A 25,432-nucleotide genomic window follows, 5' to 3' on the forward strand; every position below is an offset into this window, starting at 1 on the left:
CTGCTTGCCAAACACACAGCTCCATAATCAAGAGGACACCAGTTTAGAGAGCCCCTTTGCTGAGTCAGTAACCCCAGTCTGGGGACAACATGAATGCTAAAAATAGGCTCTAGGGATAATTTGTTCATTCGCTTAGAAAACTTCCATGCTGCCTCTCCAAATATCAGCTCAAGGTAGCTCCTCAGGTTTTTTTTAAAAAAACTATACAATCTTCAAAAACAACCACAATTTAAAACATACCAATATTAAAACAAACCCAGAGCCTGCCTGGGGCCTAAAAACAACACAAAATGTCCTGTAGCTGTCTGAAATTATATCCATAAAACAGCCAGGTTAGAAACATAAAATCAACTAAAAAGACATAGAAACTTTCATTCAAAAGCCTGATTAAAAAGACTCTTTGGGCCTGGCACAGTTAAGAAGGCAAAACATACAAAAGACTATACCCAGGCTTCATGCGATACTAAATGTGCTGAAAGAGAATTTAGAATGAGTACCATAAGTGTAGAAATGTCTAAACGGACAACAAAACCAGCCAAAATGTCTCAGGCCCTTTCCCCACTTACCTTAAGCCCCGCGCTACTCTCCTAAAGTAGCGCGGGGTCCAGCTGCACTCCCCACTTCAGGGGTGGCGAGAACGCAGCTGCCCCGACGCTGCCTCTCTCTCACCCCCTCAGCGCGTGTAATTCCTGGCGCCTTTTCAAATGGTGCCTTTTGATGGGGAGCCTAAGCGCACGTTTGTGGAAAATCTCGGCGTATACTGGGAATTGCTATGAGCAACCCTCCGACAAGGGTAAGTGGGGAAAGGGTCTAAGAGAATTATAAAGTCCACAATGATGCAAAATATCCAAACTTGGGACGAGCTTGAAGACACTGCCTGTTTTGTGGCAAAATTATTCCACTTCCTTAGCAATAGATTTTAATCTCACCCACATATTCTGAAGTCACTATCATGGGATATGCTGTGCATACTAATAAATTCATAGAAATGACATTTTTCCATTAGGCTAAGACATATCAAGCACAATACGTTTGATTGATAGCGCGCTATACCTGCTTTCATTATATGTGTAGCGAAGTAGGCACCGGGCATGCATCAAAGGGGAGTACATTGCAAAGCCCATAAGACCCTACCTACAGTTGGCACCCATCTTAACTTATAGGTGGGAGCACAGAAAGAAGGGCTTAGCAAAGTATTTTAACTGATGGGCTGGACAGTAAAGGAGGGAGAAGTCTTTCAAGTGCCAACAAACTCACTCTGAGGTATTGATCAGAAGCGTTTGTTGAGCAGGCACTGAAATACTATATCAGTAAAGCCAGTTCTGACAAAGTTGGCATTCACAGTCTTTTTTATCCCCCAAGCAAGTTCCCCTCCTGTTTTCCCAAGAATTTGAGAAACACAGCTTTTGGAGCTAAGGTGTCCCAAGGTCGCCAGCAGATAGCAAGAGAAAGCCACCTGGCTTCCTGCTGCATGAGATAATGAAAACAACATTGTTCCCATGGGACAAGAGGGCCAGAGGAAGCCTAGTTAACTACAAGCGTGTGAAGCCATAAAGCAAAGATCAAGGGAAGAATGTGCAGATGGCAGAATTACCAACATGGATTAAGCTAGTGCGGGCCTGTAGTATATTATAAAAAGGCCCTCATTTTTTTTAATGCACACAAATATTACAGAAGCTATTTGCTTGCATAGTAAAGTAATTCAATTTTTTTCATTTGTTATACAGCTAGATAACACAACAAATGAATGACACTTCAATAATGCGACTACTTACATGTAGGAATCCATTTCAAATGTCGAAAGTAAGAAAATTACATTGTAAAAGTTACATTTTCAACAGTCTTGCCAGATTGTGAGAATGCAGTGAGATGCCCGTTTCACCAGACAGCTTGCAAACATTTAGTGTGTGGCCCTCCAAAATGTGGAGCCCAGAATGTGCTACTTTTGCTACTGGGTTAAGCCAGCCCCGACCAAGTCAGTAAGGCACCTGCCTCCAGGTGAGATTGGCCAAGATCTTGGAGGTTTTTTGCCTTCCTCTGGGCATACAACCTGGGTTACTTGGGGAGTGCTGGAGGTAGTTGCGCATTTCCTGCATTGTGCAGAGGGTTGGTCTAGATGACCCCTAAGGTCCCTTCCAGATCTATGTTACTATGTTGCCCCAAACCAATCTCCAGTAGACCCAGCACATGGTGAACCACAAGAGCTTATGGTTGATGCAGCCACCCCTTTCTCCACCCATTCTCTGCCTATGAGAATTGGAATATATAATGTTGAATGGTTTAGTCACTGTTGAGTATTTAGGGTAGTTGTTAATTGGGATTGCTGATTGGGATTGTCGTTGATTGGGATTGTGGGTTTTAATTTTTGTTTTTACTATATTATTGTATTCTTGGATGGTTGGAAGCCATCCTAAGCCCATAAGGAGAAGGGCAGGCTATAAATGGAATAAATGGGATGAAATCTGAAGTTGCCTACTGTGACAAGAAGAAGAGAAAGAGGAAGAGAAAGAAGAAGAAGAAGAAGAAGAGGAGGAGGAGGAGGAGTTTGGATTTATATCCCCTTTTCTCTTTTGTAAGGAGACTCAAAGGAGCTTACAATCTCCTTTCCTTTCCCCCTCACAACAAACACCCTGTGAGGTGGGTGGGGCTGAGAGAGCTCCGAAGAACTGTGATGAACCCAAGGTCACCCAGCTGGCATGTGTTGGAGTGCACAGGCTAATTTAGTTCACCAGATAAGCCTCCACAGCTCAAGTGGCAGAGCAGGGAATCAAACCTGGTCCTCCAGATTAGAGTGCACCTGCTCTTAACCTCTACACCATGCTGGCTCTCAGCTGGAAACAACACAAGTCAGTGGATCAGCCGTCTTCTCACTGCAGCATCCAGTATGCTGACTGGGTGGCTTGGAGGAAAAACCAGACCTGGGTCTAACCCATCGCTCAGAGTAACCATTTTCTTTGCTCTTACAGGTAGAAGATGGCTCTGGCTGGCTCTCTATCAGCCTGACCAAGGGAAATGATCGCTGTTGTTTTTTGGTCTTGCTCTGAGGTCCGAAGCAGTATTCTGTTCAATTCAAAAGCTTTTATCTGGTCTCTAAAAAGTATCTTTCTGTCAAAAAGAGAGGCCATCTTGTCTCTTTAAGGCTTCTCATTCTGCAGTATAGTCTAAAATGTCACACGTGTCAAACTCATGGCCCTCCAGATGTTATGGATGTTAAGGCATCATGCTGGCAGGGGATGATGGGAACTGTAGTCCAGAACATCTGGAGGGCCGCGAGTTTGACGCCTATTGGTCACTCTAAATGCTAAGGCTTAGCAGCAGTCATCTGCCTTCCATCAAAGCCGTCACATTGGACTGCTTGATCTCTGCTGGATGCTAGGCGAAGGAGAGAGAAGTACTGGGGGGCTGGCTTCCAAATATAGTAACAAACCAGGGGTAAAGAGGACCTCCCACATCCATCAGCAGTGGCGTAGGAGGTTAAGAGCTCGTGTATCTAATCTGGAGGAACCGGGTTTGATTCCCAGCTCTGCCGCCTGAGCTGTGGAGGCTTATCTGGGGAATTCAGATTAGCCTGTACCCACTCTCCCACACTGCATGGCTGGGTGACCTTGGGCTGATCTGGCTTCTCGGAGCTCTCTCAGCCCCACCTACCTCACAGGGTGTTTGTTGTGAGGGGGGAAGGGCAAGGAGATTGTCAGCCCCTTTGAGTCTCCTGCAGGAGAGAAAGGGGGGATATAAATCCAAACAACTCCTCCTCCTCCTCCTCCTCCTCCTTCTTCTAGCACATGATGAAGGCACCTCTCAAGTAGGCTGATGTTTCCTTTCCTGCAAGCAAATACGTTAAAGCCCTTCCCACACACTTTGGCAAAGGCCTTTCTGTCTTGTCATGCCAAAGAAAGCATCTTTGAATGTAGCTGAAAACTGAGAACGATGGGGGAAATTGGACAGGGGATCCAGTGCTGCAGAGCTGACTCCAGAGGGACCGTGTCTCGGCAGCCTTTCCAGGAGACAGCAAAGGCTCTTCAAAGCAACGGCCCCTGATAAGGGAGAGTGGGAAAGGTCAGCCTCCGAGGGAGGGGCTCACCTGTCCAAAGGCAGCTTTGAGGAGCCTCGGCGTCCACTTTCAGCCCGCGCAGGAGCGATAGCAGCCGGATGGTTCAGCTAACAATGGAGTGACTTGACATGAGCAATTCTATTCCTCGGCGGAATCTGTAATGACCTGGTTACATTTCAATGAGAGAATTCTGGCTCCCCTGTTTTGTTACAGAGTTACTCCACTCCCTGAGTCCCACCAAACCATCAGCCCTTTCCAGAATGAGTAGCCACAAAATGCAGAACAACCTGAGCTTGCTGGGCAGGAAATAGAAGTGAGCAACACAATGTTGGCACTCACCTGCCGACTGCTGCTCTGTGTCTCTTTCAAAATGGCTGCCCTGTCAGTCCATCCTTCCAGGCAAATCTCTGTCTTTGTACTTGCTGGGCCTATCGTTGCCTGTAGGAACTAAATGAACTGTAAGAGGCCAAGATTCTGGCATAGCAAAAGTTCATCCTAATGCAAAAACCGCCTTGCGGGCTCAGCGGCTAATGATTTACCCAGGATTGCAATACACTAACGAAAACATACTTACAAAATGCTGGGTGCCCCCCCCCTCACCCCCAAAAAAAGAATATATGTGTTTTTGAAAATTGAAGTCAAAAATTTTGCAAGTTGCATCGGATGGAGTGGGCTCCAATCTGACTGACACAGTAAATGTGATGGACTGGGGGGGAAAGTCTCGAAGTCCCTTGAAAATGAGTCCTTTCCTTACAACATTACTCAGATATGATTATTGTGGGAATGCTTGCAAGTGTAACCATGCTCAGAATGGGTTGACCCAGAAAGGGGTGGAGACTCAAAGCTGCAGAGCTCATGTAGTTTGGAGGAGACAAGGCTACCAGACTCGGACCTTGATTGGTATAAGCCCTTAACACCTTGTTAAGGTAACTGCAATGTTGTTGGGAACTACTGGGAAGGTAGTTGTTTATTTTTGCTATGTTGTAAATGTTGGAGTTTATTGTTTCAGGGTTCTTTTTTATGTTTGCAATGGGTGAGAGTTTTCCAGGAAACCTTCATCATGTTGAATCCTGTTCATCAAGCCCTTGTAGTCTTCAGGAGCCAACCCACTTGCAAAGAAGAATTGGACTTGGCAGTATCAGTAGACTGTAAATATAAGGACTTTAAAATGCAACCTGAATAGGACCATGAAGTGTGATGTTAAATGTTGATGTTATATGTTATATGTTAAGAAAGTAAACCATTTTGTTTTTAAAATTTGTTGTTGCAAACGCATTCCAAGTTCTGCCCCACAGAACCCACAGATAGGAGGTTACACAAGCATGGCATGATAATTCTAGTTAACACTTTTGTTTATCACCAGGATTTGGTCACTGGAGGTAGACCAAAGATCTGTCTTTGTGCTGCTCCAAGAGGGTTCAGGCAGTGGTGGGTTCCAAAAATTTTAATAACAGGTTCCGATGGTGGTGGGATTCAAACAGTGGCACCGCCGCACACACGCACCCCCAGTCCCTATTGGGCAGGGAGGTTGCTTTAGTAACCCCTTCTCGGCACTCAGAAAAAATTAGTAACCACTTCTAGAGAAGTGGTGAGAACTGGTTGGATCCCACCTCTGGGTTCAGGTATTTTAGTTAGGTAATGTACATTAGGTAATGTACATTAGGTAATTAGAAATAGACTTAGGTAAGGAGATTCTGTCCCTCTAAGATACTACATGATGAGATATGTAGTTGTGCTTTGTAATTGAACAGATTAGCTTGTTTTCAGGCATATCTTCTCAGCAGTGGTGGGATCCAAAAATTTTAATAACAGGTTCCGATGGTGGTGGGATTCAAACAGTGGCACCGCCGCACACACGCCCCTCCAGTCCCTATTGGGCAGGGAGGTTGCTTTAGTAACCCCTTCTCAGCACTCAGAAAAAAATTGTAACCACTTCTAGAGAAGTGGTGAGAACTGGTTGGATCCCACCTCTGCTTCTCAGTCTGCAAAGAGTTTTTATGACTCTTTTTGAGCTTACAAATGTATGGACATGCCAAACCATCCTCTTATTTCACAATAAGAAGCAGCAAGACACAAGACTAAGATTCCACCCTGCATAAACCTTCTAGCTCAGAGAGCCAATAGACCAAATACAAGTTGCCAATTGCATGGACAAGCACATCATGGAAGGGAATAAATTCCAAAGTCCCAGAGAGGCACCACAACCACGGTTGGAACAGCAACCTTTTTCAAATTAAAGTATTCAGAGAAGTCAGGCAGTTCTTAAGTTGTTCAGCTCAAATGTGCAGGAGATGAAGATGCTACAGTAATGCAGGCAGGCACAGAAGATGAACGTTTGCAGAATGAAGATATGAGACAAATTCCAATACTGACATCCAAGATGAGGGAGCATCTAACTGAGGAGAAGGTGAGGCTGGAACAGAAAGCAAAGAGCCATTGGAAGAAACTGCAGGCGGACTTCCTAGAAAGCGATGAAACAGCAGCTTTGGAAGACCTGTGCTCCGGCCAGTCTTGATTGCGAAAGCATGCCATATCGTGGCTCTGTTACGAGGATTGTGTTTTAAAATGATGAGGCGTCTGGACCCAAATGAATGCTTGGAGACAGGCTGAATTTCACGAGGAAAAAGTCACGAGGAAAAAGAACTCAAGGCGATGGAGGTCGCCAAGGACCTGGATGCTCACATCAAGAAGCAAGAGATGACGCCTCTTACCGTGTTGCCCCGAAAATAAAGACAGTGTCTTATATTAATTTTTGCTCCCAAAGATGTGCTATGTCTTATTTTCAGGGGATGTCTTATTTTTCCGCTCCATGCTCTGGTGTTCTGTTCGATGGGCATGCTTCCAAACAAAAACTTTGCTACGTCTTACTTACTTTTATATTTAGCACTTCAGCAAAACCTCTACTACGGATTATTTTCAGGGGATGTCTTATTTTCGGGGAAACAGGGTATGTTGGTCCAACAGTGTTCACAAGGCAGGGTGAGCAAGAAAGTTTCCCGTTCTTCAAAGACATCAACTTTACACAGTACCTGCAGTTCAAAATCCTCCTCACATGCCAGCAACCTAAGAACATAAGAACAAGCCAGCTGGATCAGACCAGAGTCCATCTAGTCCAGCTCTCTGCTACTCGCAGTGGCCCACCAGGTGCCTTTGGGAGCTCACCTGTCGGATCACTCCAGAGCATCCTTGTCATTGTTATGGTTGTTGCTGTTGTTGCTATTGATATTGCTAGGTCCGATATGTCAAATCGCCATCGTTAAATCTAAACTTGATTGTGTTTATCATTATATCTATTTTATTAATGTCTAAATCAGTTATTGCTTATAGTAGATCACTGTGATGCATTATTATGCTGTTGATATTGTTGTATTACGATTTATTATTGTTGCTGTTTGCGCTATACTTTATTGTTTGTTCACTACTGTTGTTCGCTGCCCTGAGCCCTCCGGGGGAGGGATATAAATTAAATGTGAAATGAAATGAAAGTGAAATGGTTATCTCTTTTCCTCATACCAAAAGACAATGCTGGCCTCCATGAGTTGAGGAGTGATCTGGGGTCAGGCAGACTTATTTATTTAAAATGTTTTTATCCTACATTCTCCATTTAAAAAGAACCCCACAACCCTTCAAAGCTAATTTCGGCTTCTTTTCAAAAACTCTTCACTTGTTCCAGAGACAACCAATGCAATGCATGAAGAGCTGAACAGATGCCTTGCCAGCAATTTCCAGTCATTTTCAGAAATTACCCCCCACTGAAGTTCTTGGAAAATGAGAAGAGCAGTATTTATTTTATTTTTATTTTTCATTCGGTTTATACTCCAAGCTTCACCACAGAAACCCAGAAGCAGCCAAGAATAAAACGTTTGTTGAATCTAAATTTAAGAAGAGCATTCACCAGCTTAAGATTTCATACTTTTCCATCAAACAATCTCTATGGTAGATTCAACAAGAGTCCTAAGAAACAACGTATTTGTGATTGTGGCTCAAACCAGATAGAAGATGTAAAGCACTACGGCCGAATCCCCACTTGAAAATTGCAAGCGGATCCAAACCTGTTCCTTGCGAATCTGTGTCCTCTTCATCGCAGTTTCTCCCTCCCCACCGCAGCAAGCAGACACACCCGGTTACAGAAATTGTAGCAATCCCCACAGCCATGTGATCGCGCTTCATGGGCCTAACCTGATTGGCCAGAGTCCATTTGATTGGGCAGGACCTTTTAGCCAATGCGGAAATTTTACCCATTTTTACCCGTCAAAAAATCCGTGTGAACGATAAAATGCTACCTCTATGAATGTCTGTGTCACTTAAACTGTAACATCTAATTTCTGAACGTTTTACCATTAAATCATTATATCATTGAATTGGTGAATGGGAACCCGTTTTCTTCTTTTGTGCATGAGCGAAAACGCGAGCATTCCGTAAACCCAGAAGGAGACTGCGCACGCGTCACTGTAAGGGCGGTTGCAGAAAAGCGAAATCGAAACCGACCGAACGATGCGCGCGCACCGCAACAGCGCCGGGAGCACTGATTGGCTGCGCGAAATGTGCGTCATGTTCTGGGGCGGGAAACGAGTCCAAGTTTCAAACCTTGTCCCTCCCCTTGGAACAGCTCTAAACCGTGCTAATGGGATCCGAACCACTTGCAACCAGGTTCTGCCGGGACACGTGTTAATGGGGGAAACAAGCATCAGAAACAGTTTCTGCCACAGAAGCAATGGGGAGGACGTCAATGAAACCAGGTTAGTAAGTGACCTGAAACCTGGCTAAGAAAGTAGTGGGAATTCGACCTACATTTTGCACTGTCCTATGTATGACCATATTAGGAATATATATCTTAAAAATATTCTCAATAAACTATCTGATACTGAGGAGAATAAAAGGTGTTTCATGATGGCCGATGTTTTTGAGGAAGTCACACATAGGGTAGCTACATTTATGTTTCTTTCTACCAAACTTAGAACACAGAAAGGTTGTCGTTTAAAGAACAAATTATAAGATGTAAGTTCTGAAAACTTGTAAATTCCTTAAGGTCACGTTTTACCATTCGTGTTTATAATGTGGTTTTAAATGGATTGTGTCTTCAACTGTAGATTTACTATGTAATTTGAAAGGCCTATGGCTAACAAATAAAGACTCTTGACTGACTGTCTTGTTGAATCTGGGAGGCAGATATTTGCCAAAATACTGTGGAATAGGGTCACTGGCAGGGGAGAGAAATTACCAGGTTTGAGGGAATAATGCAACCCAGCTTGGCAGGAGAAGAGGCGGCGAAGAGGCTTGGCACGGACATGACCAGGCAAAGAGTGGCCAGAACTGTGCTGGGAGATCTGGTTGCATATCGCTCATCCTTGGCAGGGAGAGCAGAACTAGATTTCCAGAGGCAGAGAAAGTGGCGTTTCCACATGCTGCCTAATTTGCTGATTGCAGCCGGCAGGAGCAAAATCATTTATTAGGCTCCTCCAAGTGGGGCTTGGTAGTCAAATACTGTTTGCTGGCTAGCACCCTTCAAAAACCTGACTGCAGTGCAACCCCCTGTGTATATCAAGGTCCTTGACACACATTCCAGACCTCAAAAGATGCATCTGTTTGGACTGTGGCACCCTGTAAGGTACAGGACCCTCGGAAAGCCAGAACCCTTTCAGCCTATTATGCAAGGTAGTGCTGCGAAACCAAAGATCAACCTGACCCCAAAGAAAAGAAAAGCCCACCGACACAACACTACTTTTCTTTCTGCTTGCAGGGTGGGAACAAAGGAAGTAGCTGACCCATACTGCAGGCTCCAGAGATCGCCAGTGTTAAAAAGTCAGTTGCTGGCAGCAACCATGTTAGTGGACCCAAGGGAATTATGCAACGTTTGCAGTTTTGATCACGCAATCTGGATTTCCCTCAGCGTTAAACAAATACGACCCGCTGGCTTCTCTCAGCCTCAGTCATCCCACCTCTAAAACGGGATTATTAACTTCATATATTATTGTAAGCAGCCATCTTTGCATGTTTGAAAAAAGTATTCACAATGGAAATCTCCCCAAATAAACAGTGAAAAAAGGTCAAACCCAACTCAAAGCTGAATTGGATATATGTATTTTAAATATTGGAGTTATTAACTGGAACCACCACTGATCTATTGTTAACTTTTCAGGCAACTACACGACTCCACATGGCTTACAACCAACGTTCCTGTAAACTGCGCAGGTGCGTAGCCACGCAGTCACCATGCCACACAGATAAGAGACCAATCGGCAGGGGAATTCTTCCAGGCAGCTCAGTTCTGCACAGCAACTGGGAAGATCTGCACAGCACTGGGGAATGATGAGACTATTGCTTACTGCATTCTTTAATCCTTCATCTAGTATGTATGCAGAGGCGTAGCTAGGGAAAATGGAGCCCCGTGCAAAATCTGAGTTTTGTCCCCACCCCCCCCATGGGCAGCCACTGTGATGCTGGAATCCACCCCCAAACAGCATCACTTTCAATGGTGTTTGAACTAGAGAGCCCAAATTCTCCTTTTAAATCCACCTTAAAGGGAGAATCTGGGGTCCCCAGTTAAAACAACATTGAAAGTGATGCTGTTTGGGGGTGGATTCTCCCCCACCTGAAACAGCATCACTTTCAATGTTTAAACTGGGACCTCAGATTCTCTCTTTAAATCCATGCCAAAGGGGTGGATTTAAAATGAAAATCTGGGGAAATTTGGGGGGTGCCTGCTGTCAGGTGTGCAAATATTAAGATAGCAGCACCAAAATTTCAGAGTATCTTCAGGAGACCCTCCTAATGATACTACCCAGGTTTTGTACAGTTGGGTTCAGGGGGTCCAAAGTTATGGACCCTCAAAGGTGTAGCCCCCATCTCCTATTCGCTCCCATTGAAAACAATGGGGGATGGGGCACCCACTTTGGGAGTCCATAACTTTGGACCCCCTGAACCAAACCTCACCAAACCTGGGTGATATCATCAGGAGAGTCTCCCGAAAAATCCCTGAAATGTTGGTGCTGCTAGCCTAAAACTGCGCCCCCTGCAGGCCAAAAACGAAAAAACAAAAAATACAAAACCACAAATGGACCTGCATTTCTTGCGCCCCCCCCCCCACAAGGGGGCGCCCAGGAACATTTGACTCCTCATGTCTCCTTTGCAGGTATGCCACTGTAATAAGATTATTACAACAAAAAGCAATGCCATTAAAAACGACACCCCCCTCCCTGATTTTGCACTGAGAATAAACGTTCCTCAGTACTAGGGCAGCCAACTTCCAGGTATGGCCTGGTGATCTCCCCAAATTTCAATTCATCTCCAGATTACTGAGGTCAGGTCCTCTAAAGAAAAATATATATTAATTCCTTATTATAATGTTACCCTCAACTTCTTAGGCTTCCAATTCAGTTTCAAGTTGGACTTGCCCCTTTTTTGCTGATTTTTTAAAAAGTGTCAGATAGCACAGCCACAACTTTTCCCAAGCCTTCCACTAGATTTGCAGATTCAAGACCTCTGCATTTCCCATTTCTAGGAGTGAAGCATTCTGCCCATAAATAAATCAGTGCAAAAACCTTGAGTTAAAAATCACTCAAGAGAGCGATTTATCCAAGGTCTCTTCTGTGCTGCCGTTCTTCCACTCCCAACACACTGAAAATCCTACTTCAGAGGAACCCAGATGGCCGGAGCTACAGCCAAACCCGATCCGTTTTCACAGTGGGAGAGAAAACAGAGAGACAAAACCAGCCCTCTCTGGGGGACCAGCCCTGCATGCATTTGAGCAAAAAAAGACTACTTTCCTTTCTGAGTTGTTGTTGATCAGTTCCCATTGTGGTGGATGCAAACTGTGAGGAAATGAACACAGCATCACACACCTTTGGCGGTGCTCCATTTTGCAAAACACAGAAAATAACTGATAGCTTTGCAGAAGGGGGGATTGATTTCCCTTCTGGCCTTTCTCTGCTCAGCTGAGTTTTTCACAAAAGTTTTGAGCTGCAGCTCCTCAGCCCTTTGTTCCCGCAACCTGCAAAACACAGACTTCCTAATATGTAACTCTACCTTGCAACCAAACTACAAGGGAGATGAGAAAATACTTCTGGGATCCAGAGATGAGAAAGGCTGAGTGCCATTAATGGGAATTTCAGAACCTGCAATATTTTTGGCTGCAAGTCCGTAGATACGCCATTCTCCTACCAACCCTGCTGTGACAGTACGAGGCAGATATCCAAACTCCTTGAAATCATCTCAGAAGCAACTACAGTTTTATAAATTTCTGGCACATTCGAGGAGAAGATGGACCTCAGCAGGGTGGTTTTGGGGGAGCAGAACCTCAGCAGGTTGTAACATCAAAGAGTCCATCCTAAACACTTGAGGAAGGGCCTTCTCTGTTGTGGCACCAAAACTTTAGCACTCTGTCTCCATCTATTGTTTAACTGTTGCCAGCAGGTGAAGTCTTTTTTGTTTTGTTTGGAATGCCCTCAGCAATTGTCATTAGTAGCCCTCCTTGTACTCTGTCTCACCAAAAAACAAAACAAAACCGGAATTGTAACTACATTCACCACACGCTGGACTGTTTTTGTTTTAGAGTGCTTTGTTTGGGTCCTAGTGCCTACGTAGTTCTGATGGCAAATGTGGTATGTGTTTATGTTTCAGTCAGAATGTTATATATACTTTATTCTGTTCACAGTGGCATAGTGGTTAAGAGCAGGTGCACTCTAACCTGGAGAACTGAGTTTGATTCCCCACTGTGCCACTTGAGATGTGGAGGCTTATCTGGGGAACTAAATTAGTCTATGCACTCCAACACACACCAGCTGGGTGACTTTGGGCTAGTCACAGGTCTACGGAATTCTCTCAGCCCCACCCACCTCACAGGGTGTTTGTTGGGGGGTGGGTGGGTGGAAGGGAAAGGAGATTGTAAGCCCCTTTGAGTCTCCTACAGGAGAGAAAGGGGGGGATATAAATCCAAACTCATTCTTCTCTTCTAATGCTGTTTCATTGTTGTGATGTTTTAACGCTTTTGATGTTTGATACCTTGGGGATCCTATTTGAATGGAAAGGCAGCGTACACATGTTTAAAGTTAAGATAATCAGAGCAGTCACTTCCTCCAAGGGAAATGACCTCAGTAGTCAGGAGATCAGATGTAGTTCTGGGAGGCCACCACACTCCTCTTGGGAGTTGGCCACCTGACCACCACCTCTCTTGTTCTTCTGATCACAGCCACTTGTTAAATCCCTACACTGGCTTCCTGTCTCTTTCCAAATCTGATGCACAAATACATCTTTCTGACCTGCAAAGCCAAGTCTTCCCCTGTCCTGGCATCACTCTGCTCTTACAGCCAATCCATGATTCAGCTGCTACCGTCAGAAAGCTTCCTGCTCCCACAAACACTTCTTTCCCATCTTCCTTATTGTCCTTGGATCCTGGAAACACCCTGTGTGACGCCACCTCTCTCACTTCCATCAAATCTCTCCTCAAATCTCTTGCTTGTCTCTTAAAGTCATCAGTGCAACTCGATTCACAATACTAAAACCAGGGGGCATACACTGAAAATGCTGGGGGGAAGAATTAGGATTAATAAAAGGAAACATTTCTTCACACAACGCATGATTGGTGTTTGGAATATGCTGCCAGAGGAGGTGGTGATGGCCACTAACCTGGATAGCTTTAAAAGGGGCTTGGACAGATTTATGGAGGAGAAGTCGATCTATGGCTACCAATCTTGATCCTCCTTGATCTGAGATTGCAAATGCCTTAGCAGACCAGGTGCTCGGGAGCAGCAGCAGCAGAAGGCCATTGCTTTCACAGTCTGCATGTGAGCTCTTAAAGGCACCTGGTGGGCCACTGCAAGTAGCAGAGTGCTGGACTAGTTGGACTCTGGTCTGATCTAGCAGGCATGTTCTTATGTTCTTAATCCCAGAACTGTCCCTTCCATCCTGGTATTAAGCCTAACTAAGTGGAACTGGAATGAACGCATATTCTTCCCTCATGGAACTCCACCACTCTTGCCTCCTTTGTGTCAAACAGTAGATTTCTTGGAGGTAGACATCTTTGTGAAGCACAGTGCTCTCTAAGGAAGCCATGCATGTAAATAAATGGATGGTTATCATTTACAAGAATAAAAATCCTGTTCTAATCTGTGGGCTTCCATCGCTATGTTTATTGACTTCTTGAATGGTGTTGTGATTCAAGTGTTGGGCAAGGATCTGGGAAATTCACCTTCAAATCCCCACTCTGGCCCTGGATCAGCTACTCTCTTTTAGGTCTATTATGCATGCAGTGCTTACTCCATGGCACTCTCCTTCACAATGGGGTTTTCCTGCGGTTTTCTATCCTCACTAGGTTATCCTGCTGAGAAGTGTCCTTATCTGAGTCACCATTTTGCCTACCAACCACTTCTTTGCTTGTTTCCTTGCAATCCCTTTTTGGTTCCCCCCCCCCCCCCATCCTTTGGTCTAGATATTCCACAGGCTTTAAAGAGTCCATTGCTCCAAAAATAGAATTTTGCTGTTAAATTTTTTTAAAGCCCTGCTGATCACTCTTTAATGTGATGGTAGAGCTACTGAACACACGCCGCTTTTGGTTGGCTGTTTTTTCTCCTGTGTTTCTCCCCCAAGCAGGATTCATTGCTCTATCGCTAGACCTTTAGCATTTTTTTAAAAAAAATTAAGCCCTTCTGATCAATCTCAAGTAGGACTAGGATGGAGACTAGGTGGGACTAGGATGGAGAAAAGTGAGGAGCAGCGAGAAAATCCAAAGAGCGGTTAACTCATGGTCATCTCCTTCACTTTCCCTGCGAAGTCAGGGGGAAAGTCACATTTTACCTACTACTGGAAACCACAGAGGATACTCTGATATGTGGCGCAGTGAGGTTCAGACCAGGGAAAATGTGTGGGCATTCGAAAATCTGACCCTAAGGGAATGAACCAGTGGTGGGATCCAAAAATTTTAGTAACAGGTTCCCATGGTGGTGGGATTCAAACTGTGGCGTAGCACCAATGTGGCTGGGCGGGGCATGATGGGGGTGTGGCCAGGCATTCCGGGGGTGGGGCATTCCTGGGCCGGGCTGTGGCAAGGATGCAGCCACTGCGCCAGTCCTTGGGCAGGAAAAAATGCACACAGGCGCAGGCTGCCACGCACACCGGTGCACCTCCTGCTAGACTGCTTCAAGTTCTGCGTGCTACTGCTGAGAGGAGGGGCGTAACTAAGGCAAAAATCCTGTGGCAAAATCACCAATTAATAACCCCCTCTCAACACACACAAATAATTAGTAACCTACTCTCGGGAACCTGTGAGAACCTGCTGGATCCCACCTCTGGAATGAACGCTCAATGTGAGGCAGACCACAAGTGTATAAATGACCTTAGCCTAACCTACTATATACAGAGATGTATATAATGGAGTATATAATGGAGAAGAGAATTATGTAAGCTGATTTGGGTACCCACCAACAGTCCCTCCGGTCGTTCCCCACAACTGTGCCAAACTTCCTAAACACTGAGTGGAACTGAGCTGCCTGGAAGAGCTCCCCCTGTGAAGCAGCCTCTTATCTGCATGGCACCAATATGGTGACTGTGTGGCCACGCAGCTCACAGGGAACGTTGGTCCTCACTGGGGAGAAAGGTGGAGTATAAATGAGAACATGCTTTACACAAAAGTCAATTGAGATGTGTACAGAGTTATACTTTCAGAAGTCATGTTCAGAACAGCCAATTATGATGTCTAAAAAGCGAACTCTAGAGCAAATTCAAGATCATAGTGACCAAGGACACCTAAGCCTCCATTCAAATCTCTGACCTCCCTCACCACCTAGTATGTGTAACTGCTAATTTGGTAGATTTATGAAGAGTCTCACACCTCACCTTACATTAAGATTTACACTTGAAAGACTCATGGCACTATTATCAGTTAAGTTTCTACTCTCTCTCTCTCTCCACCTTCCCAATAAGACTTTCTAGTACTGTTTGTTTTCACGTATCTATCTGATAGAATGGACTGTGACTCATTAAAACTGATATTAAAATAAATTCTGTTAGTCTATAACCGTGGTGGCGAACCTTTGGCACTCCAGATGTTATGGACTACAATTCCCATCAGCCTCTTCCAGCATGGCCAATTAGCCATGCTGGCAGGGGCTGATGGGAATTGTAGTCCATAACATATGGAGTGCCAAAGGTTCACCACCACTGGTCTATAAGGTGCCACTGGGCCTTTATTTTATAAAGAACAGTCTCCAAAGCTGTGATGTACAGTGACCTAAAGCTTATATATAGAGTCCCCTTCCCAGTTCTTGTTCTTAAGTGTCGACCTACAGCAGGGATCCCCAACCTTTTTGGGCTTGTGGGCACTTTTGGAATTCTGACAAAGCATGGTAGGTGCAGCCACAAAATGGCTGCCATAAAATGGTTGCTGCAAGAGGTGGAGCCAGCTACAAAATGGCTGCCCCAACTTCAGTTGCACAATGAAGGTTCTTTGTGCTGTGGTTGCAGCTGGTGCCAAAGCAACATTTTACAAAACCTGAACAGCCAATTGGCAGCCTTGTTAGCCCCATCTGACCCCACCCACTTTCTAAAAACACTGGGTGTCTGAAAAGATGTTAGCAAACACCATGGCATTCACGGTCACCGTGTTCCCCAGCCGCAGTATTTATAGGTTCCCCTGACATACAGGTTTTATTATCAAAATGTGCCAGAAAAAAATATTTGGATTCAGCATCAATTTCTGTTGACGAAAGGATTTCCATTACTGGAACAGAAATTGCTCTCCTCCCCTGTTCTGCTGCAGCCCATAATACCCTCTGAAATACTGCTCCTGGGGAACCCCAGGAACAGCATGAGGGATGCATTAGAGCAGTGGTTCTCAACCTTCCTAATTACGCGACCCTTTAATACAGCTCCTCATGTTGTGGTGACCCCCAACCCTAACATTTATCCATTTTACAGATGGAGAACACTGATGCAGAGAGTCTTAGGCGACCCCTGTGAAAGGGTCATTCGACCCCCAAAGGGGTCACGACCCCCAGGTTGAGAACCGCTGCAGAGGTCTGCGGTGAAAGGGCAGAATACTTGTTTTGGGGTTTAGAGGTGCCCTTTGAATCTTTAAGGAGATCTTTTTAAACAAGAAACTGGGAACCAAGAGATGCCCGTTTCAATTTCCTCTGGGACAAAGCTTTGGCTCACAAGTGTGTGGGGCCAGCTCAGGACCCAGTTTAAATGTTTCCAGTCAAATAAAAATAAAATAGAGGAAACCTTTAGAAGGTGGCCCACGGCCCCACCAGAAAGACCCACCTATTTTGTGGGGTTTTGCTAGAACAGAAACTAAACATCCCACAGAACAGCTTAAATGGAAAACAGAAGATTTGTGTGCAAAGTTTCCCCCCTGGATTCATTCTAATGCTAGTAACATTACTGGTGTGTTCAATTCAATCTTCCTACCATCCTCAAGAAGAAATGTGAGAAACCCATTTTTCTGAGGATCATACAAAGTCAAACACAGCAAAATTTCAGCAAGGGGGCTGAAATTGACATCTTGGACTCACGCAGTTCCCCTCCAAGCCCCCCCCCCCCAAACAACTCAACCCTCTTGACCTAAATCTACCAAACAAAAACCCTAGAATCCTAATTTTGAATGTCAGAGGATTTTGGAGATGATGCTGGCCCAAAATCTGAGAAAGTGAAGCCTCAAACGATTTGGCTTCAGGTTGACTCCTTTCCGTTCTCTCTCCCAGGAGGGGGCCATGGGTACATTTTTTAGGGACAATCTCACCCTTGCTTGTCAGGCAGTTGCTTTGGCAAATGCCCCTGTTTGCTGGCTTCATTGGCTAGCCCAAGTTGAGCACCATAGTCATTCGGCACAGTGAAAGGCAGGTGGGACGAGCATCACCTCCCCGGAGGACTCCTCAACCCCCCTGACCCAGAATGGACGGCTCTCACCCTGTCATCTCCATCTGGAACTCACCTGTCTGCTCCACAGAAGTGACTGCCTGTGTCTTTTAGAAAAGCCCTTTCATGGCACCCTGGAACGTCCCCATCAGTTCCCCTCTGTGACTGTGCTCAGCTATGCGAGCTGAGGGAATGTTTTGTTGAGCCGAGAGGGTGGGAGGAGGCATGTGGAGAAGCTTAAAGGTACAGGGAAGGCAGGACAAAACGCACCTGGAAAAACTCCTGCTTCTATCCATGAAGATCGGGGGGGGGGGGGGGGGGAAGCCGGAGACAGGAAGCAGCCCTCTTCCCTGGAAAAACCTAAGTTGGCAGCAAGTGCTGGTTAGGCCAGGTAAAGCTTTTCTAGCAAGCCGTTTGGGTCGACCTTTGAAACACACCTGACATGCATGTTCTCCCATGCTCACTTCCGTGGATAGGCCAAACTGAAAAGGCCTGTAGCAGGAGGGCGAAACGTGACCCAAAAACACATCTGGCACGCTGGAACTCCAGGGATCGGGATGTTTCTACTGCTCCGTCTGGAGGCCTTTTGGAAGTATCCAGATTACTACCCCTCCTCCTCCTCCTCCTCCTGGCTCTGCTGGAAAGAGGCCCGGTTCTTCTCGCACTCCTATCAAAAGAGCAAACGAGAGTCAAAAATCTCACCGGCTGCCATGGAAATCTTGTGTATGCTTTCTTGGGAGCAAGAGCCATCAAATGTATGCTTTCTTGGGAGCAGCAGTGGCGTACTGGCTAAAAGCAGTGGGTAAGAGCAGGTGCACTCTGATCTGGAGGAACCGGGTTTGATTCCCAGCTCTGCCGCTTGAGTTGTGGAGGCTTATCTGGGGAGTTCAGATTAGCCTGTGCACTCCCACACACGCCAGCTGGGTGACCTTGGGCCAGTCACAGCTTTTCGGAGCTCTCTCAGCCCCACCTACCTCACAGGGTGTTTGTTGTGAGGGGGGAAGGGCAAGGAGATTGTAAGCCCCTTTGAATCTCCTATAGGAGAGAAAGGGTGGATATAAATCCAAAGTCCTCGTCCTCGTCCTCGTCCTCCTCCTTCTTCTAATGCGATTTACTTTGAATAAATATGCACCGAATTAGGCAGTGTACTGCTCTTCTTTCCCTAGGCTACAAAATTCTCCATGCTGCAGGTTAGGGAATTTGTGTTTATCTGCCAACATTTCACAGACAGGACACAGTCTGGGGGTGGGACCTGATGCTAATCCAGTTCTACTAAGGTCCAAAAGCAGGATCCAAACCAAACCTATATTTATGTGCCAGGAGCAGCTTTATTTAGCTAGTACTACCCTGCTTTCCTACCCATTGGGGACCCAAAGTAGCTTTCCTCTCTATTTTATCATTTCAATCACCTTGTAAGGTAACATTTGAGTCTGGTAGTACCTTAAGGACCAACAAGATTTCTCAGGGAAAAAGCTTTGGGTCAGATACAAAGTACAAAGGTAAGTACATAGGCCTGCCAACCTCCAGGTGGTGGCTGGAGAGATCTCCTGTTATTACAACTGATCTCCAGGGGACAGAGATCAGTTCACCTGGAGAAAATGGATGCTCTGGAAGGTGGGCTTTATGGCATTGTAACCCACTGAAGTCTCTCCCTTTCGCAAACCCTGTCATTCTCAGGCTCCACTCCCAAAATCTCCAGGTATTTCCCAACCCAGATCTAGTAACCCTACCCTAGGAACATACCGATGAGGTAAGTTCAACTGAAAGAGAAAGAAACAGGCCTAAGCTCACCTGGTGAATTTTCATGGCAGAATACAGAGGGAGGATTTGAACAGGGTCACGTTGAACATCCTGTGAGAGTGACAGTGTAACCCCCATGCTCAGAATGGGTTGAGCCAGAAAGGGGTGGAGACTCAAAGCAGCAAGAGGCTGCAGAGCTCATGTAGTTTGGAGGAGACAAGGCTGCCAGACTCGGACCTTGGTTTGTATAAGCCCTTAACACCTTGTTAAGGGTTTTTTATGTTTATAATGGGTGAAAGTTCTCCTGGAAACCTTCATCGTGTTGAATCCTGTTCATCAAGCCCTTGGAGTCTTCAGGAGCCAACCCACTTGCAAAGAAGAATTGGACTTGGCAATATCAGAAGACTGTAACGAGAAGGACTTGAAAATGCAACCTGAACAGGACCTTGAAGTGTGATGTTAAATGTTGATGTTATATGTTCAGAAAGTAAACCATTTTGTTTTTAAAATTTGTTGTTGCAAACTCATTCCAAGTTCTGCCCCACAGAACCCACAAGTAGAGGTTACAACAGCATAACATGAGGATGGGAAGTAGGGTGGAGGAGGTTTCCTGGCTCTCCAAAAAAGACACACCCTGGGAAACATATTCCAGGATGCTCAAGATCAGTGGTTCTCAACCTTCCTAATGCCGCAACCCTTTAATACAGCTCCTCATGTTGTGGTGACCCCCAACCATAATATTATTTGTGTCTCGGTTCCTAAGACCATCAGAAATATGTGTTTTCCGATGGTCTTAGGCGACCCCTGTGAAAGGTCATTCGACCCCCAAAGAGGTCACGACCCACAGGTTGAGAACCGCTGCTCAAGATCCATACCCCTTTGGTTTTCTCCTAACATGAGAGATCCCTTGCTAGATCAGACCAAAGGCCCATCTAGAGGCGTATCTAGGGAAAATGGAGCCCAGGGAAAAATCTTCCGCCCCCAGGGCTCTCTCCACGCATCTCACAGAGGAGCACCCAGGTCTACCACCTGAAGTCAGCGAGGTGCCCAGGTCTACCACGTGGAGCCGACGAGCACGGCCTGGGCCTGGTACCCTCCCCCCACGTGATTAGATGGCATGCGCCCAGGGACATGTGACACCCATGTCCCTCTAGCAGATACATTCCTGGCTGTCCATGCAGTTCAGCATTTTGTTTCACCCAGTGGTAAGCCAGTTGCCCACAAGGCCTAACAAGCAGGGCACAGAGGCTGAGATCTTCCTCTGGTGATGTCTTCTAGCACTGGTATGGAGGTTCCTGTCACCACAGCTAGTAAACATCAACAGGCCTATTCCTAACTCTCGCCTCCATCATGTCACACTCACATTTCAGTGTCTAGAATTTTTGTCAGCTCTCCTTTCTTTGTTCGTGCGACGTTGAATGATAATGCTGTTCCCAAAAGGTATAACAAGCAAATCTGCTGGCACCTTCCAGGCTACTAGATTTTTAATTTATTGCTGCATAAGTTTTAATGAATGATGGCTCACTTTGACAGAGACAAACCGGCTGCCGGCCACAGATAAATCTGGCAGCCTTTTATGGTGTCACCAGGCTTCGGTTTTTCACACTGCAGAGAACTCTAGGAAATGACAGGCCAAAACTGCTAATGGGGTATAGTTCCTTCTCCCCCCACGTACTGGACAGATTTCTTCAAAGGGAAGGTAGGCCTTTTAATAGCTGCAGTGTCCCAGGACATGCTTCCCCTGGAGAGATGATTATTTTTTTTTAATTTAAAATCATTTAAATTAATTAAATTAAAATTATTTCCCACTAAATCCAGGAGGACTGATTCCATGATTGGATATGGGTCTTCCGGGATGTCCTAAAGAGGTTTTATGATGGATGTAAATCTCACGCACACACGCACAATCAGATGTACCTTCTTGCAGGACATGAGGCAATTTTGGCACAAGATCTATGGTTCTATCAGCTGCCTATCTGAAAGTTTTGCAATGTTTCTTGTTTGGCAATGGAAGCCTCACATAAAGTAGCAAAATATCCCTTTTTAAAACTCTACCTGCTTCCTTCCAGGCTCAGGTATGGCCAAATAATAAGGTGTTCGTTGGACTTGGCATTCTTCAGGGATTATACATGATCTTCAGACTACTGAGATCAGTTTCCTTGAAGGAAATGGCAGTTTTGTGGGAACACTCTATTGCTGTGGTGGTGGACCTATGGCACTCCAGATGTTCATGGACTACAATTCCCATCAGCCCCTGCCAGCAGGGGTTGATGGGAATTGTAGTCCACGAACAGCTGGAGTGCCATAGGTTCACCACCACTGCTCTATTGTATATGTGTAAAGTACCATTGAATCACAGCTGATGTATGGCAATCCAGTAGGGTTTTCAAGGCAAGAGACTAACAGAGGTGGTTTGCCATTGCCTTTCTCGGCATAGCGATCCTGTTATTTTTTTGGGTGGTCTCCCATCCAAGTACTAGCCAGGACTGACCCTGCTTAGCTTCTGAGATCTACCAAGATCAGGCCTGCTTGGGTCATTCAAGTCAAGGCAGACTCTACAGTACACCACAATATCTAGGAGAAACTGAAGTTCTATATTCTGTCCCGCAGAAAGATGATAGTAGATTGTTTATATTTATTTGTTCAACTTGTTATACCGCCCGCCCCTGAAGGGCTCTGGGCCAGAGGTGGGATCCAGCAGGTTCTCACCAGTTCCTGAGAGTGGGTTACTAATTATTTGTGTGTGCCGAGAGGGGGTTACTATTTGGGTCCGCTTTTCCGTCTCCACACCCTCGCCTCCCCCTCTCTTCTTCTTTCTTGTAGCCCAGAGCTTGCGGCTAGTAAGAGGAGGGACCCTTTAACTACTGTTGGGTCCAGGGGACTCTTTAGTTGTTTCTGTTGGCAGTAGACAATAGTTCTTGCTATAATGAGTTTAAATTATGGACAGAAAGATACCAACTGGAAATTAGGAACTTTTTTTTTACAGTAAGAGTTTTTTACAGTAACAGAGAAATTATTAATGCCCCGCCCCTGGAATGCCTGGCCACACCCCCATCATGCCATGCCCAGCCCCATTGGCGCTACGCCACTGTTTGAATCGCACCACCATGGGGACCTGTTACTAAAATTTTTGGATCCCACCACTGCTCTGGGTGGTGTACAGAAGATAACAATAGCAGTTAAAACACAATCTAATGATTAAAACAGACTCATTTTAATATAGCCTCAACAAAACAGGAAAAAACCTAACTTTAGATGGTGGCCTGAAAGAAACCTCCTACCCTCCTGGGAGGAGACAGGCAAAGCACATGGCAGCCAATTATGTTGGTTTGTGGGGGAAATGGCATGGGACTGGCCCTCACAAAAGCCCAGTGGAACAGCTCCATTTTAAAGGCCATATGGAACTGTCCAAGGTCCTGCAGGGCCCTGATGGCTGGAGGGAGAGCATTCCACCAGGCAGGGGCCAAGGCAGTAAAGGCCCTGGCCCGGGTAGAGGCCAATTGCATAATTGAGAGGCCGGGGACCACCAGCAGATTTGCCTCCGCGAATCACATAGGCCAAGTCGAGACACATGGGGACATATTGTGTATTCCTCTGCCACATAGCAAAGCATGCTGGACCTTCTTAGTTGTAGAAAGTTCCACCTGTGTCCTAGTGCCTACCTAGCTGCCCCCTCCCCAATCCGTTTGAAAGTTTAAAAGTAAAAATACATTTTGGCATAAATATTCTTGTATCAAAGTACCATGTTCAATAATGCACAAAATACTGGTTTTCACAAAGGCGTAAAAATGAATAATTCCCATATTCATTTGGGATTATATTCTGATATGGAGGCATACAATTTTCTCAGCCGCTGCGCCTCAACTAGCCTACCATCTTTCTGTGGAACAGAGTATAGAACAGGGGTAGGGAACCTGCGGCTCTCCAGATGTTCAGGAACTACAATTCCCATCAGCCCCTACCAGCATGGCCAATTGGCCATGCTGACAGAGGCTGATGGGAATTGTAGTTCCTGAACATCTGGAGAGCCGCAGGTTCCCTACCCCTGGTATAGAATGATATCTCCACTGAGCTGCCTCCCTTCTTCAAACTCCGCCTGCCCCAGGTACTGCCCCGCAAATTTCCAGGATTTTCCCAAGATGACATTAGCAACTCTAACCAAATGGTGCGCAGCCAGCTAGTTGCTGACAATTGCAAAGACTAACCTGTGCAGCTGGAATTAATGCCTTTGCAAATGCATACATGGGTTCTCAGGCACCTTAGTGGTTTCCTTCTGTATGCCCGGGCTCAAGTGTAGGGGTGAGCCCGCGAACCCAGCAGAACCGTAGAAGGAGCGCCAGGCATGCCGGTGCCGGCTACGGCCTTCCGGGCGCACACGCTCCCCCAACCCCCGCTCCCCCATGACTCACGGGTCATGAACTGCCTGACTCGCGGTCACCAGGTGTCCCATACAAAGGGACAAAAGGGCCCCTGCCCTCAGGTGAAGATTAGACCCAGACACGGATGCTTCCTCCCGCACGTAGCAGCCCGAAGGAGATCATGCATCACATGATGATCTCCGCCTCTCCCGGCCTGATCTCTCGACCTCCCCGCTCTCCCGCCAGTCCGACCCCTTTACACGCCTTCATTGAAACCCTAATAAAAGGTGTTAGGGGCGAAGTGCACGGCAGAGTTGTTATGGATCAATGGATCCCGTGACTTCCTGCAGCTGGCTCTCTCCACCAGATGAAATCTCCGCGTCTCGTCTCTTCATTGGGGCCTCGTGGGCAAGACTACAAGCTGGTGCCGAAACCCGGGATTCCTCGAATCTCCGCCACAGACTTACCGGGCTGCCTGGGAAAGGGCTTCTCGGCACCGATCAACGCTGGATCGGCGCATCCAGGGACCCACCCCCTCGGGTATCGACTCATCCGGCTGGATCGGTGCATCCAGGGATTCGCGTTCTAGGACACTCTCTCTCGCCTGACTAACCACTCAGTAAGCAAGCATGGGTGCTTGTAAAAGCACGGGCTTTGGACAAGCACGCATGAGCTGAAAGCGCCAGCGAAACGCTGCAGGGTCTCCTCAGAAGAGAGGGGAGCTGCGCGAACTGGTTGAGGAGGACTTGATAGGCAATGTCCATGGTACCCAGAAAGGGGGACATTCAATCTTAAGGACTGGGAAAACATCGGGCGCACTCTGCACAGAGAGCCTCACGCGCCGATGTCGCTGCTACTGATGTGGAGACAGTGTTATGTCGCCATCAGCTCCGTGGTGGTCCATGGTGTCTCTGCTATGGATCTCCCTCCTTTTGATCTTTCACCTACAATTCCCCAAGCCCGGAACTTTCTCTATCCACTAAGCAGGACGCTTCGTCCTTCTCCCATTTCAAACTTCTCCCCGCTCAGGCTCTCGCGGCCCTGCTGCTCTCCCTCCTTCTGCTCCGCCTTCTGCTCCGGGCTTTCCGCCTGCTTCTGAAGCCACCGCGACCTCGGCCAATGCCACGTAATGGCGCTGAAGTTTCAGAAACTTCAGCAGAGCGTGATACTCCACGATCTGCAGAGGGAAGGAAACTCCTGACTGAAGTTGATGCTGATCTCCTCGCCAGCTCGCTCCAGCCCACTACACTGACCACGTGGGGGAGGACGGCGGCGCCCCAGCGAAGTCGCTGAGTATCGCCCCATAGGCTATAACGCTTCTCACTGAGCTCCGGCATAACACGGGACGTGGGGATCACCAGCCCCTATGTGTGAGAGGCATGCTGGAAGCAGTCATATCGGAATCACGTGAATGGTTCCGGAGGACTGGAAAACC

General features: G+C 46.4%; 1 protein-coding gene across 1 annotated transcript in view; it reads right to left on the reverse strand.

Annotated features, from left to right (window-relative positions):
- TMPRSS9 (transmembrane serine protease 9) overlaps window positions 1–24,517 on the reverse strand; it is a 77,446-nt gene extending 52,929 nt beyond the window's left edge. Inside the window, exon 1 of the mRNA XM_048497804.1 lies at window positions 24,465–24,517. Within this exon, the coding sequence (XP_048353761.1) occupies window positions 24,465–24,517 (53 nt within the window). The remainder of the gene's footprint in view (window positions 1–24,464) is intronic.
- Between the last annotated feature and the right edge of the window lie 915 nt (window positions 24,518–25,432).

This window comes from Sphaerodactylus townsendi, linkage group LG05, assembly GCF_021028975.2.
Source record: "Sphaerodactylus townsendi isolate TG3544 linkage group LG05, MPM_Stown_v2.3, whole genome shotgun sequence".
Classification (NCBI taxonomy): Eukaryota; Metazoa; Chordata; class Lepidosauria; order Squamata; family Sphaerodactylidae; genus Sphaerodactylus; species Sphaerodactylus townsendi.